At 39.0% G+C, this 15,759-nt stretch overlaps 1 protein-coding gene across 1 annotated transcript in view; it reads right to left on the reverse strand.

The window, feature by feature from the left end:
* Nucleotides 1-14,026: 14,026 nt before the first annotated feature.
* RYR2 (ryanodine receptor 2) overlaps nt 14,027-15,759 on the reverse strand; it is a 528,108-nt gene continuing 526,375 nt past the window's right edge. Inside the window, exon 106 of the mRNA XM_008689669.1 lies at nt 14,027-15,441. Within this exon, the coding sequence (XP_008687891.1) occupies nt 15,346-15,441 (96 nt within the window). The 3' untranslated portion in view covers nt 14,027-15,345. The remainder of the gene's footprint in view (nt 15,442-15,759) is intronic.

Below are 15,759 nucleotides of genomic sequence, written 5' to 3' on the forward strand. Positions count from 1 at the left end.
TATTATATATTAAAACATTTGAAGGTTTAGTGATTAAAATATGGCCCTACTATAGGATTTGTTCAACACTTCTCGTTGCAAGCAACAGAAAATTAGTTCAAACCAGCTTAAGCAGTAATGAAAATGTTAGTGTTTTATATAAATGAAAAGCTGTATGGCAGTCTTCTGGTAATGCTTTAGTCTAGATGTTCACGATGACATTTGGAGCATAGCTCTGTTTCTCTATGCTTCACTCTTGTGCCTTCCCCTTCTACCAGCATCATTCTTGGGCTGCCTTCTCTTGCAGTAGCAAAATGTCTGTCTAAACTGTTGGAGCTCAATGCTTGCCATTCAGATCCAACATGATAAATTTGTAGTCAAGGGGATATATCATATCTAGTCCCATAACTATCAGATAAAAGTCCCAAGCTTACTTCTGATGGACCATCATAAGTCAACTGCCTGCCTCTGTAGCAATCACAGGGTCAAGGACTTGGTTACTTCATTGCTGACCATCTTTGAACAATATAAAAAGGCTCTTCTTATGCAAGAATAATTGGAATCAGAACAAAAGGATACTTGAAATAGTAGGGAAGACACAATTGGATAGAATTCACCGCTAATAAAACCACCTTTAAAGGAACGTTTTTAATGACAAATTCAGTCTTGTCAGTGTGGTATGGTGTTTTTCAGGAATGTGTCCATTTCATCTTAGAAAAACTAAACTGTCAAGTTTATTGTCATATAGTTGTTCTTAATACTTATTATCCTTTGGGTACCTAGTATCCATAGTGATATCCTTTCTTTTATTCCTGATACTAGTAAATCATGTTTCTCTCTTTCCTTTTTTCATGCTGTGTTCCTCTCAAAGAACCAATTTTGGCTTGATTACTCTTCTCTATTTTTTGCTTTTATTTTGTCGATTTCAGCTCATATCTTATTTCTACTTATTTTGGGTTTAATTTCTCTTTTCTAACTTCTAAATATAGAAACCTATGGAATTTATTTTTAAACTTCTACTTTTTACTAATATAAACATTTAAGCTATAAATTTGCCTCAACCTAGAGCTTTAGCTACATCCCATAAATTTTGATATGCTCAATTTTACTTCTCATTCTTCTTGAAATAACTTCTAATTTCTAAAATTTTCCTTTTAAGGTTTTTATTTCAAGTGGCAAGACAGGGCTAACAATAATGACAAATAGGAGAAAGTGGCAAAGTTCTTATAATAATGGTCCCTATTCTCTAGTTCTTAATCAGCTTCTGGCCTTTGATTTTTATAGGTTTGGGAGAGAAAGGGAGCCATCAATCCCATCTCCTCACCTTCCTTCCATGTTAAGGCCTTTAACCAAGAACTTGCGAATTCCTTTTCCCATAATGTCCCTTTATCCAGTATTACAGCCAACGATGAAGTTCAAAATAAGTGGTCAATGACTGGCTCCTTTCTGAATCTTGGACCTGGGTGAACTCAGTTGCCCTGGAAAGCTAATACTCCTTACCCTTTTGGTAGTTTCTCAGAGGAACAATAAGAACCATGTAATAAATAAACAATGTTCATATAAGATAATAAACATAAAATCTAAATATTCTTTTACAACCACAGAGAATAAAGTAGAAACAATTAAATGATCAGAATTAGAGAAAATGCACCATTCTAGTTTTACTTAATGAGGCAATTATTCAAAAGTTAAGGCACTGAATTATAGTTATGAACACACTGAACTGATAAAAATTTCCTCCTTAGTCCTAGGAAAACTTTAGGTTTAGGAGTGCTAGTTATCTCTTGCAAAAATCTCATTTAGCTACATTGTGAAAGTTAATAATGTCAAGTCCCTTGCTTTGAATTGTTTTTTAATTGTTAATATTTGCATAAACTTTGATCCTCAAAATTCTGCCATTAAGTATCAGATAAAGCAACCCAGTCTTAGCCAGGTTAAATGAATTCATCAATGCAGGTCAAATAAATTTACCAAATGTATATAGCTCGTGAATGTCAGAGCTGAGGCTGAAATTCAGGTCACCTGACTCTAGGTCAGCACTCTAACACATCATACTGAAGGCCAATGTCTCCTTTTCTCAGCAGATAGTCATAGGATTTTAGGGGCTTCAAGATCATTTAATGCAACTTTCCCTTCAACTATAGCCAGTGAACCACTTGTACCAAATATTGTGCACTGGGGCAGACTGAATACTGACTTGAAATGCAGGCCTTATCAGGCCTTCCAAATCAGAATATTTTGGAGTATTGCTGAAGCATCTGAATACTTACGAATTCCCAGATGATTTATGCTCCTAGACTGAGAATCTCTCTTCTAGGAATGGTGAAAAATTGCCCTGTAGTCTCTACTTTAATACTTCTCAAGGGAGTATCATCTCCCAAATTTTCCCAGCTCAGTGTTGGGCAGAAGTATTAAAAGGCCATTGGAAAGTTGAGAAAAATTTATCTATATATTACTTCTGACAAGTGGTTACACTTTTTTGGAACAAAAATGGTTTTTCTTTCTCCTATGACAACTTCAGAAACTTGTATTTTTCAAATTTGATGAGCAGATCATCTATGCTTTCATTCAAGCAATTAATCGAACCATTCTCCTCATTGGAGAAAATGAAAGTAAAGTAAATGTAAGAAAGTAAGAAAACTTTGTTCTCTGTGACCTGTTAGCATGAGGCCGTGTTCCCCTAAGCTTTGAAGCTCCTTTTTTCTTGTCTTTCATTTTTGACTGTTAAGTATTTCAAGTATATAAAAAACAAATGAAAACTCATACGATGGACACTTGTATCAGACCCAGACCTCATTTCCTTCTTCCGATTTCTCCATGCCACCTGCTTCTGGGGCCACCAGCCTCTCACTCTGCCTCAGCCTCCTGCACCAGACTTTTTTTTTAAGCCGTCATGGTTCTGCTGCCTGGGGCTGACCAATCTCTTGCCCTGGACACATTGGCCTCCTCTAGGTCCTCTGTGTGCATTCAGGCTGAGTGACTCCTCTTCCTACTTTCCACCTTGGATCCACCTGCCCGCTAGAGCATATGGATCTGATGCTCAGAGTGGGCTCCTAGAAGCCAGATAATTCAGTGCAGTGGTGAGTGGAGGGGGACTTGATGTGCCTCAGGGCGAACTTTGACCCATGGGAAAAAGGAGATGGAGGAGAAATGACAGATGTAGTCCCTGCCCTATCTCCTTCCTGTGGACTATTCCAAGGTACAATTTCTTTTTATGGAATGTCATGTGAGGTCCCAGCATGCCAACTGGACACACCAGCCAAGCAGCTTTTTCTCTTCTGGACTCAGGGTGGAGTGTGGCCATTTCATTCATGCATTAGTTTGCATTGCTACACATCCTTCCTTGACTCACCCTTGTTGCTTGGCTTTCCCAATAAAGCATAATCACTTCCATCCTTGCCTCAGGCTGCATTCTAGAGAACCTAGGCTAGGATAAAACCATGTAGGCACTAGCTGGCATAATTAGGAAATAGTTCCTTTCATGCTATTATGCCTTGTATGGAATATAAATTATTTGTGTGTGTGTAGCATTTTGTCTCAGCTCATTCTAAACTTGGCCTTCATGACATTTTTATATGTGGGCAGTCTCCTCATGATTTATACTCTTCAAACAAAATGGTAAGAGTTTCTAGCAGTTTACCTCACTGGTGGGAAAAAAAAAAGCTTAAATAATTGTTTTTCTTCTGTGTGTATAAAAATAAAGAATGACAAATCATCTAGATATGAATTTTTATTAATTTGTAATATGATATCTTGCCAAGGCTTCTGCTCTATTCATATTTATTTTATGTAGGAGGGAGGCCCTTAGCTTGGTCATAGTATTAAAAGCTTAAATAGATATCTCCAATTCCTCTTTCTGCCAATAAAGAATGTAACATCTCCAGACCATCGATTACTTTTCTTCTTGACATTATATCTTCCTGTATTTTTGAATTTATATATAAAGTATTAGGTCTACCTAATGTTAACACAATTTTGAAACTTAGGTTGAAAACTACAGGTAATTCATGTCACAATGTGCAATAACTTCCAGATTTGGTAGTCTTTTTTTTTCAATAATAATTTTTTATTATGTTATGTTAGTCACCATACAGTACATCCCTAGTTTTTGATGTAGTGTTCCGTGATTCATTATTTGCGTATAACACGCAGTGCACCATGCAATATGTGCCCTCCTTAATACCCATCACCGGAGATTTGATAGTCTTTTTAAAAAGTCATTAACTCTCGTGTTTCTACTTACATGTTAATAGAGTATTGTTCATGTTAGGAGCATCACACTTTATAATACTTAATAGTGTTAACCAGGTCTGTAAAAAGTAAATTTTTTTCTCTACAAACAAAAATTCAAAGGCCCATTTAGCCATGCTAATGCAAAGGGAGGGCACATATATCAAGTTTACAAATTTCTTGGAGGAAAATAAATTTTATGATGTGTGGAAGGAATCAGAACATACTGTGGGTGTGTGGGAGTTGATAGACAAGAAAGGCAAATCTGATGCTCCTTTGCTGTTAAAACACCTTTGAGGGGATGCCTGGGTGGCTCAGTCAGTTAAGCATGTGCCTGCAGATCAGGTCACGATCCTGAAGTCCTGGGATCGAGCACTGCATTAGGCTCCCTGCTCAGTGGGGATTCTGCTTCTCCCTCTGGCCCTCACCCTGCTCTCATTCTCTCTCTCACTCTCGCTCTTGCTCTCTCCCTCCATCCCTCTCAAATAAATAAAATCTTAAAAAAAAAAAAAACTTTGACATGATAACATGTAGGATTCAATCCCCTCAAACATTTCCTCAACTGATGATACCCAGAATGTTCAAGAAGAAAATATGAACCCAAATTGTTTCCTTTGAGAGAGAGAGAGAGAAGGTGCACATGCATGTGCATGCTAGCAGGGTGGAGGGAGGAGCAGAGGGAGAGAGTGTATCGTAAGCAGACTCCATGTCCAGCGTGGAGCTTGATGCAGGGCTCAGTCTCACGACCCCGAGATCATGACCTGAGCTGAAATCAAGAGTTGGATGCTTAACCATCTGAGCCACCCAGGTGCCCCTGAGTCCCAATTACTTTAGTCATGGTGAATATTACAATGGGAACTGATCCGTTAGCCACAATAAGGTAACTTATGACCATTAGGAAAACCAATGAAACATCCAACAGAACACCATCAAAAAGTAAGGTAGATACTGAAACAAAATATCAACATGAGACTTTCCTACTGTCTTGGAATGAAAAAAAATTTTTTTATTATGTTGTTAGCCACCACATAGTACATCATTAGTTTTTGATGTAGTGTTCAGTGATTCAGTAGTTGCGTGTAACACCCAGTGCTCATCACATGTGCCCTCCTTAATACCCATCACCTGACTATGCCATTCTGTCACCCCCTCCCCTCTGAAACCCACAGTTTGTTTCCTGGAGTCCATAGTCTCTCATGGTTTGTCTCTCCCTCTGATTCCCCCCCCACTTCATTTTTCCCTTCCTTCTCCTAATGTCCTCCATGCTATTCTTTATGCTCCTCATATGAGTGAAACCATATGATAATTGTCTTTCTCTGCTTGATTTACCTCAATTAGCATAATTGCCTCCAGTTCCATCCACGTTGATGCAAATGTTGGGTAATCATCCTTTCTGATGGCTAAGTAATATTCCATTGTATATATGGACCACATATTCGTTATCCATTCATCTGTTGAAGGGCATCTCGTCTCCTTCCACAGTTTGGCTATTGTGGACATTGTTGCTATGAACGTTGGGATTCATGTGCCCCTTCTTTTAACTATATCTCTCTTTCTGGGGTAAATACCTAGTAGTGCAATTGCTGGGTCTTAGGGTAGCTCTATTTTTAACTTTTTGAGGAACCTCTACGCTGTTTTCCAAAGTGGCTATACAAGCTTGCATTCCCACCAACAGTGTAAGAGGGTTCCCCTTTCTCCACATCCCCGCAAACATTTGTTGTTTCCTGTCTTGTTAATTTTTGCCATTCTAACTGATGTAAGGGTGGTATCTCATTGTGGTTTTGATTTGAATTTCCCTGATGGTTAATGATGTTAAACATTTTTTCATATGTCTGTTAGCCATTCGTATGTCTTCTTCAGAGAAGTGTCTGTTCATGTCTTCTGCCCATTTTTTGACTGGGTTATTTGTTTTTTGAGTGTTGAGTTTGAGAAGTTCTTTATAGATCTTGGATACCAGCCCTTTATCTGTAGTGTCATTTGCAAATATCTTCTCCCATTCCATGAGTTGCCTCTTAGTTTTGTTGACTGTTTCCTTTGCTGTGTAGAAGCTTTTTATCTTGATGAAGTCCCAAAAATTCATTTTTGCTTTTTTTTCCCTTGCCTTTGGAGCTGTGTTCTGAAAGAAGTTGCTCTGGCCGAGGTCAAAGAGGTTACTGCCTATGATCTAGAGGATTCCTGTTTCACAGTGAGGTCTTTCATATGTTTTGATTTTGTCTTTGTGTGTGGTGTAAGAGAATGGTTGAGTTTCATTCTCCTGTATGTAGCTGTCCAATTTTCCCAGCACCATTTATTGAAGAAACTGTCTTCTTTTCCATTGGATATTTTTTCCTGATTTGTCAAAGATTAGTTGACCATGGAGTTGAGGGTCCATTTCTGGAGTCTCTATTCTATTCCATTGATCTATGTGTCTGTTTTTGTGCCAATACCATGCTGTCTTGGTGATCACAGCTTTGTAATATAGCATGAAGTCAGGCAACGTGATGCCCCAGCTTTGTTTTTCTATTTCAACATTCTCCTGGTGATTCAAGGTCTTTTCTGGTTCCATACAAATTTAAGGATTGTTTGTTCCAGCTCTTTGAACAATGCCAGTGGTAGTTTAATAAGGATGGCATTGAAAGTGTAGAATGCTCTGGGCAGCTTAGACATTTTAACAATGTTTATTCTTTCAATCCATGCACATGGAATGCTTTTCCATCTCTTTGTGTCATCCTCAATTTCTTGAGTGTCCTGTAGTTTCTAGAGTATAGATCCTTTAACTCCTAGGTTAGCTTTATTCCTATATATTTTATGGTTTTTGGTACTATTGTAAATGGAATTGATTCCTTAATTTCCATTTCTACAGTTACATTGTTAGTATATAGAGAAGCAACTGATTTCTGTGCATTGATTTTGTGTCCTGCCACATTGCTGAATTGCTGTATGAGTTCTAGTAATTTGGAGGTGGAGTCTTTCGGGTTTTCCACATAATGTATCATGTCATCTGCGAAGAGATAGTTTGACTTCTTTGCCAGTTTGAATGTCTTTTATTTCTTTTTGTTGTCTGCTTGCTGATGCTAGGACTTCTAGTACTATGTTGAACAATAGTGGTGAGAGTGGGCAACCCTGTCGTGTTCCTGACCTTAAAGGAGAGAGCTTTTCCCCATTGAGAATGATATTTTCTGTAGGCTTTTCATAGATGGTCTTTATGATATTGAGGAACATTTCCTCTATCCCTACACCCTGAAGAGTTTTAGTCAGGAAAGGATGCTGTGTTTTGTCAAATGCTTTTTCTGCATCAACTGAGAGGATCATATGGTTCCGGTCTCTTCTTTTTTTTAATATGCTCTATCACGTTGGTTGATTTGTGAATGTTGAACCACCCTTGCATCTCAGGAATAAATCCCATCTGGTTGTGGTGAATAATCCTTTTAATGTACTGTTGGATCCTATTGGCTAGGATCTTTTTGAGTATTTCAGCACCCATGTTCATCAAGGATATTGGAGTGTAATTCTCCTTTTTGAAGGAGTTTTTGCCTGATTTTGGGATAGAACAAGTTTGGAAATTTTCCTTTTGTTTCTAGTTTTTGAAACAGCTTCAGTAGAATAGGTATTATTTCTTCTTTAAATGTTTGGTAGAATCCCCTGGGAAGCCATCTGGCCGTGGACTCTTGTTTTTTGGGAGGTTTTTGATTACTGCTTTAATTTTGCTACTGGTTATTTGGTCTAGTCAGATTGTTTATTTCTTCCTGTTTCAGTCTTGGTAGTTTATAAGTTTTCAGGAAGGCATCCATTTCTTCCAGATTGCTTAATTTGTTGGCATATGGTTGCTGGTAATAATTTCTGATGATTGTTTCTATTTCCTTGGTATTAGTCATGATCTCTCCCCTTTCATTCATGATTTTATTAATTTGGGTCCTTTCTCTTTTCTTTCAGATAAGTCTGGCCACAGGTTTATCGATCTTATTAATTCTTTAAAAGAACTAGCTTCTAATTTCATTGATATGTTCTGTTTCTTTGGTTTCTATTTCATTGATCTCTGCTCTAATCTTTATTATTTCTCTTCTTCTGCTTGGTTTAGGTTGTATTTGCTGTTCTTTCTCCAGCTTCTTTAGATGTAAGGTTAGCTTGTGCATTTGTGATTTTTCTAGTTTTTGGAGAGAGGCTTGGATGGCTATGTATTTCCCCCTTAGGATCACCTTTGCTGTATCCTATAGGTTTTGGACTGAAGTGTTTTCATTCCCAGTGGTTTCCATGAATTGTTTAAGTTCTTTAATTTTCTCATTGACCAAACATTTTTTAGCAGTATGCTCTTTAACTTCTGAGTATTTGAATTCCTTCCAAGTTTTTTCTTGTGACTGAGTTCCAGTTTCAAAGCACTGTGGCCTGATAATATGCAGGGAATAATCTCAATCTTTTGGTATCAGTCGAGACCTGATTTGTGACCCAGTATGTGGTCTATTCTGGAGTAAGTTCCATGTGCACTTGAGAAGAATGAGTATTCCATTGTTTTAGGGTGGAATGTTCTGTATATACTACGAAGTCCATCTGGTCCAATGTGTCATTCAAAGCTCTTGTTTCTTTGTTGATTTTCTGCTTAGATGATCTGTCCATTGCTGAGAGTGGAGTGTTAAGGTCTCCTACTATTAATGTATTATTATCAATCTGATTCTTAATTTTGGTTAGCATTTGGCTTATGTAGTTGGCTGCTCCCCTGTTGGGGGCATAGATATTTACAATTGTTAGATTTTCTTGTTGGAAAGACCTTTTAAGTATGATCTAGTGTCCCACTACATCTCTTACTACAGTCTTTGGTTTAAAAATCTAATTTGTCTGATATGAGAATTGCTACGCCCACTTTCTTTGAGGTCCATTGGCATGATAAATGGTTCTCCATCACCTCCCTTTCAATCCAGAGGTGATTTAGGTTCAAAATGAGTCTCTTGTAGACAGCATATGGATGGGTCTTGTCTTTTTATGTAATCTGCAACCCTGTGCCATTTCATGGGAGCATTTAGGCTGTTGACATTGAGGGTAACTATTGAAAGATATGAATTTAGTGCCATCATATTGCCTGTAACATCCCTATTTCTATAGATTGTCTGTGTAAATTTCTGGTCTGTGTTACTCTTGGGGTCTGTCTTCTTTTATAGCATTCCCTCTTAAAATTTCTTGCAGGGGTGGCTTGGTGGCCACATATTCTTTCAGTTTCTGTTGTTCCTGGAAGCTGTTTGTCTCTCCGTCTGTTCTGAATGAGAGCCTTGCTGGATAAAGTATTCTTTGCTGCATGTTCTTCTCATTTAGTACCCTGAATATGTCTTGCCAGCCCCTTCTGGCTTGCCAGGTCTCTGTGGATAGGTCTGACATTATTCTGATGTTCCTCCCTCCATATGTAAGAAATCTCTTTCCCTTAGCTGCTTTCAGGATAGCTTCCTTGGCTCTAAGATTTGCAAGTTTTACTGTTATGTGCCAGGGTGTTGGTCTAATTTTATTGATCTTGGGAGGAGTTCTCTCTGCCTTTTGGACACGAATGCTTGTTTCCTTCCCCGTATTAGGGAAGTTCTCAGCTATGATTTTCTCAAATATACCTTCTAGTCCTCTCTCTCCACCCCCTCAGAAATCCCAATAATGCTTACATTGGAACATTTCATGGCGTCCTTGATCTAAGTCTGATCTCATGCTTCTAGCTGTTTATCTCTATCCTCCTCAACTTCCTTCCTATCAGCTTATCTTCTAGCTTGCTAATTTGTTCTTCTGCCTCATTTACCCTCACTGTTAGAGTATCCAGTTTAGACTGTACCTCATTCATAGCATTCTTAAGTTTGACCTGATTAGATTTCATTTCTGCCCTCAGAGAGTCATATTGTTGTTAATGGTTTTCTCAAGCCTAGCTATTGACTTCATAATTGGCACCCTGAAGTCCATCTCTGACATCTTACTTGTATCCATATCCATTAGGTCTGTGGCAGAGGCCATTGTCTCTGGTTCCTCTCTTTGTTGGGAGTTGCCTCCTCCTAGTCATTCTGTTGAGGGATGATTAGGGGATGTATGGAGTCCAAAATATCAACCATGACCCAAGCAAGATGCACTCTAGGAAAATCCTGAGTGGTTGGAAGCCATTGCCAAAAAGACAAAGCCAAAATGAAATCTAATAATAGAACTTCCAAAATTAAAAATAATTCAGAAAAAAATTAAAAATTAAAGGGGGGGTGTGGAGAAGGGGGGCTATAATCTCTCACTGTGGACAAAGTAGTGTGTTTCAGGTGTTCCTGGGTGTATTTTGTTCAGTTTGTCAGAGGACACTACTTCCTAAAATTACAGGGAAAGTAAAACTTTGTGTGTGTGTGTGTGTGTGTGTGTGTGTGTGTGTGTGAAGGTAATATTGAATAGGGAAAAACAGACTACATTGAAGCATATATCTATAAATATAGATGTGAAAAAGTACAAGTTAAGGAGCTATTATGAAGTATGGTATATTAAGCATCTAGTTGAAATGAGAAAAAGGTAAAAAGAAAAAAACATAGAAGAAGCATAAGAGAAACAATTAAAAAGAGTTGTATCTGAAAAATAAGCTGTGAGGCAATGACTGGAGCTCAATATGCTATTTTCCCGTGGTGTTGGATTTTACAGTTTTATAGGAACCATAGTGTTGTTGTCCTCTTGTTCTTCCAGCCTGCTTCTGGGGAAGGGGCCTGCCCTGCTTGGGCAAAGTTGTCCTGACACCTGTTAGGGGGCTGGGCTTTGTGGAAACAGTTTTTTGAGCTTTTGTTCTCTTGTGGCTTTCGTGCCTCTTCCGAGGGTCAGAGCAAAAATGGCTGCACCCAAACCTCTGTCCCAGAGCAGAGAAATCGCAGTCTGTTCTCTTCACTAAATCCACCCAATCAGTCTCCATTTCCATATGTGCTGCTGAAAACTGCCACCTCCCAAGGTGCGCGCCCACAGAGACACTCTCAGAGATTGTCTCAGGGACCTGGGCATTTCCCTTTGTGCTTCTAAACTTGGGAGGGGCCCCTGGCTCGAGGGCACATGCACCCAAGTCTCCTGGATCCTGCCTAAGCACTGCTCTAAGGCCTTTCCCCACCGCTACCACCCTGAGTTTTTGCCAGGTCCCCGGGGCAGTACGCTTTTGCACTCCAGTGTTCTATCACTCTCCAGCTGCCAGCTTATGGCGCTCCCTTCCTCTTCTGTTTATCTTCAGATATCCCCCTGCAGATTCACGACTCCACCCTTCCCACCTTGCAATAGGTGGTGTTTTTCTGCTTGTAGAGATCCAGATAAATATTCTTACATGTCAACCTGATTTCCTGTGTGCTCAGAATGGTTTGGTAGATATCCAGCTAAATTCAGGGGACTGATTGAAATGGGGTCCCCTACTCCTCTGCCATCTTGCCTTAGATTAAAATAAATGCTGTTTCTTTTTCTCAGAAATAGCTGTTCAATGGTGCATTCTGAAACCAGCTATTCATTTGATAATCACTTCCAGAATTCTCCTTATCACAGATGCAGAATGTCGGTGAGCACTGGTGACATTTCATCAAAGCTTTTGTAACTAACTGCTTTCCAGTTTCATTTTTGCTGGGTCATAAAGAACCTGTCATTTTTCAAACCATTTTGGCCACAATAGGAAAAGGATTAAACAGAAACCTGGCTTTTTAGAGAAAGCTCCAGCTCTGCCACTGACCAGAGTTGTGACATTTAACCTGCCTAGATTGCTTGTCTGAAACATGATTGCTCAAATCCTTTCCAGCTCTAATGTTCTAGAAAGCCTCAGATGTTATACATATGAGGAAAGTAGTGCTTCTGCTGCTGTTTATGTTTTGAGTTGTGACATTATAAATATCCTGTGGTTTGGGGAACATGGAATTTGAAGGACCTACTCACATTAGCACACAGCCAAATATTATGGGGCTAAATGATAGGTTCAGACCTTGTCCCATTAATAAATGTGTTATTTATATTTACGGCCTTTAAAAAACTGGGTGCTATGCATGCACTTGTCCCAACATGGAGACGATCCTTTTCCAACTTCTGTCATAGATATTGCAGACTGCTGGACAGAAATGTCACCAGTAAAGGGACAGGGAGGTCATCCTCTTCACCACACAATAGATACTTATAATTGGGAGAATGTCCAAAGCTTTCCAAGTTACACCAGGCTTAGGTAAATGTACTAAATTATATATTTTTAAGTTCTCCTTTACTGTGTCCAGAGTAAATGAGGCACTCGCCACACTGACAGCCACCCAAAGCGCTTTCCGGCAATGGGGGAAGGGCATATTCGTATATTCACCCAGAAAATTAGAGTTTAAAGAATTGGAACACTTACCCCAGTTAAGCAAGACAATAAAAAAGTATCATTTTCATAGGTATGCTTTTACAATCAGGAAGAAAGTATTCTCATTACAATATGACTTTTAAATGAGGTTTTGAGGGGCTAAGAACTGCCTCCTGCACATGAGAAATGATGAGCATCAGTCAAATGACTAAGTACCATTTAGTGCATTTGGAAAACTTCAACTACGATTCTAAATTTGTTTGATGGAGTTGGATCAAGAGATGTTTCTGGTACGGATGAGGGGAGGAGAAAAAGAAGAATGGCCGAAAAATGTGTGTTCAGATGGAAATATGTAGACATTATAACATCTGTTGTGAAGGTCTGAATATTTGTATAATACAAAATCTCTAAACGGATTACTTTTGTGGAGCTTGAGTCAGGCAGCCCTGAGTTTAATCAGAGACGTGGAGAGCCTCATTGACTTCATGTGACATTTCCTGGGAGAATTAATAATGCTGCTACAGAAAAGCCCTCTGTTCCCTCGAGGCCTTGAGAAGAGAATGGAGAGGTGACCTCCTCTAAGTGTTAGCTCTGATGAGGCTGGGCAGTGGGTGGCTTTCTGAAGTGACTGGCTCTTAGAATTCAGCCTTTTTCTTGCTTCTCTGTGAGCACGGTCACCTTCCCAGGCAGTAAAGCCAGGAGCAATCCATTAGGAGAGTCAACAAGTCTGTAAAATCCAGGCCAGGTGATGACTAGGGATTTCTTCATTCACCTCTCACCTGTGCTGTTGTTTCATATCAAATCTGCCTTTGCCTTATAAATAGAAGACCTGAATCTATCAGCAGATTTTATGTCCTGGAGAAGTACTTATTCCTCCTTTCTGTGTGCTTCCTCTGCTGTGTATTGTGGCAAAGGGGAACGTTCTTTCTGATGTTTTAGGGAACTGATCTGATTTATTTTATTCAGACTACTCGGAACCTAAGAGCACCTCCCTGGGAGTTCTCATGGTGTGGCCAAATTGATTCCATTCCTTCTCCCAAATAAAAATGATACCAAAAGACAAATGCAAAATCTAGGTACCACAGCCCTGGTCAGTAAGGTGACAAATGACAGGTGATACCCAGCACAGTGCTTGGCACAGTGAGTGTTCAATTAGTGTTGAGTGTTTAATACACCACTTCCTAGTGTACCATTTCTCTTTCATATGAAGGCAGAAAATGAACCCCTCCTATTACAGGGAAACAAATGACAGCTGTATGAAACTTAAGTGATTTGGGAGACAGTGATTTTTCTGTCATTGGTGGTATCCTATTAAGGAACTCGGGTTGGTCCCAAGTCAGGGAAATGACAGGGGTGGGGCCAGGTGGGGCCAGTGCCTGCCAACTCTGAGGTTCTGTAATCCTAAAGGCGGGAACTTGGCCACAGGCAAGTGTTCATGGTATTAAAGGCCATAGGGCAGGGTTTGCATTGCCCTAGGTAGACCACCCTCAGGTTAAAAGCTCCAGGTTTTATAAAGCGTCCCCACTGTAAGTGAAATGGGGAAAGAAGAGAGTGAGAACATTAGTTAAATAGTTTAATCAGAGCAGTTTTACAATTCTAAAATTAACAAGCAGACTTGTAATAAAAGAGCTCCAATGTTTGCAAAATGATCTTGCTTCCATTCTGAATCTGTCTTTTTATTTGTAAAGATAAGCATTACATTTAAAAGGACTCAAAATGGAGTGATTGATAATTATCATCCGTGTTTTTTGATGCAACTGATGAAATCCCTGAATGGATATTGCTTCAGCTTTGATATTAAAAAATGGCCTGACAGGAAGTCCTTAATCAGCAACTGATCACAGGTGGCCAAAAGAAAAGAGAAAAACCCAAAACTACTGTCAAGTTCATAATGTATCACATTGTTGGTGGATGACACTGGCTCCAAATATACAATTAAGCCCACAACACTTTATTACTATGAATATAATTATCATGAAACTTCTCTCACGTTGATCAACTTGCTTCTGGAGGTTTTCTTTGTTCTTTTAAACTTGCATAATAAACATGCAATGAATTATTTCTTTTGAAAGTATATTTTTTTGCAGTCTTTTTGTTTTCATACAAAGATTTCATAAAGTTGCAATGTTGCATCAGAGCATTACCAAAATAAGAGCAGGAGCACATGGGGAGGGTAAATGTGAATTTAGCGAATGAGAAGAGCCTCCTCTCGTCCTGAGACAAGCCACCCGTCTTTTTTTAAAAAGGTGCACACAAACTGCTTTTCTTACCCTCCCCCACCAGACAAAAGAATAAAGAAAAAAAACCCACAAAATCAATCTAAGGAAAAAAAAAAGATCGACATAAAGAAAATAAAGATGTTTTTTCATGCACATATCTTCTGCATAGCTCAACCCACATATAGTAAGGCACTATTTCCCTTCGTAACTGGTGTCCACGGCAATCTCTTAAGTGCTACAGTGCTCTGTGACCATTAGAGAGTTCCTTTCAGGATGGTGAAATAAAGAGGCCGGATGAGTGTGGCTGTCACGCTTCTCTGTGACTGTCCCATAGCTCAAAGGGACTTTCAGGAGTCTCGGAAGGAAATCAGTCTGTTGGTGTTATGATTGAGAGTGTTCGAAACTGTGTTCTTTCCAGAGTTCCTAGTTTGTCTGTGTATGAATTTAGGTTATTCTTCACTCTTTATTCTCAAAGAAAATACACAAGGTGGGGGGAAAAGCACAGTCAGGTCTTCAGAAACAGTTCACTGCTCCCAGAAAGCATAGAATGCTGGCAATTCACAGATTCAGCAAGATGTTTCCAAGAGAGCAGAAAGAGAGAGACCGAGACAGACAGAAAGAGTGAATGTGCATGTTTTGGTTTTCAGAAGTAATCTGAGTCTGAGTCTAATTTAGCTGGTCCTCATACTGTTTCCGGAAACAGTCCCCTGCTGGGAAAAATTCCCAGCACCTTTCTTGATACATCTTCCAGACATAAGATTCCTGGAAAAGTAAAGGAAATGTATTAACATCAGGTCCTTCCCCAGAATCTGTGCATTACCACAAAACAGAAGACAGAAAGAAACATAAATTTGTTGCATCTATATATCGAATATCTAGGTAACTGTGTAATTACACATAATTTACACGATTGGAGAAGCCCATATTCATTTAGAGAGTTCCTAACCATACCAGACCTCACTTAATGCTATTAATAATCAATCTTCATCTGGACCATAATATAATGATTTAAAAACCTATTTGTGGTATATGATTTTTAGAGTTCTTTTAAAGATATTACTATTAATTGTAACCTTCAAA

This window comes from Ursus maritimus, unplaced genomic scaffold (genome assembly GCF_017311325.1).
Source record: "Ursus maritimus isolate PB19 unplaced genomic scaffold, ASM1731132v1 scaffold_7, whole genome shotgun sequence".
NCBI lineage: Eukaryota > Metazoa > Chordata > Mammalia > Carnivora > Ursidae > Ursus > Ursus maritimus.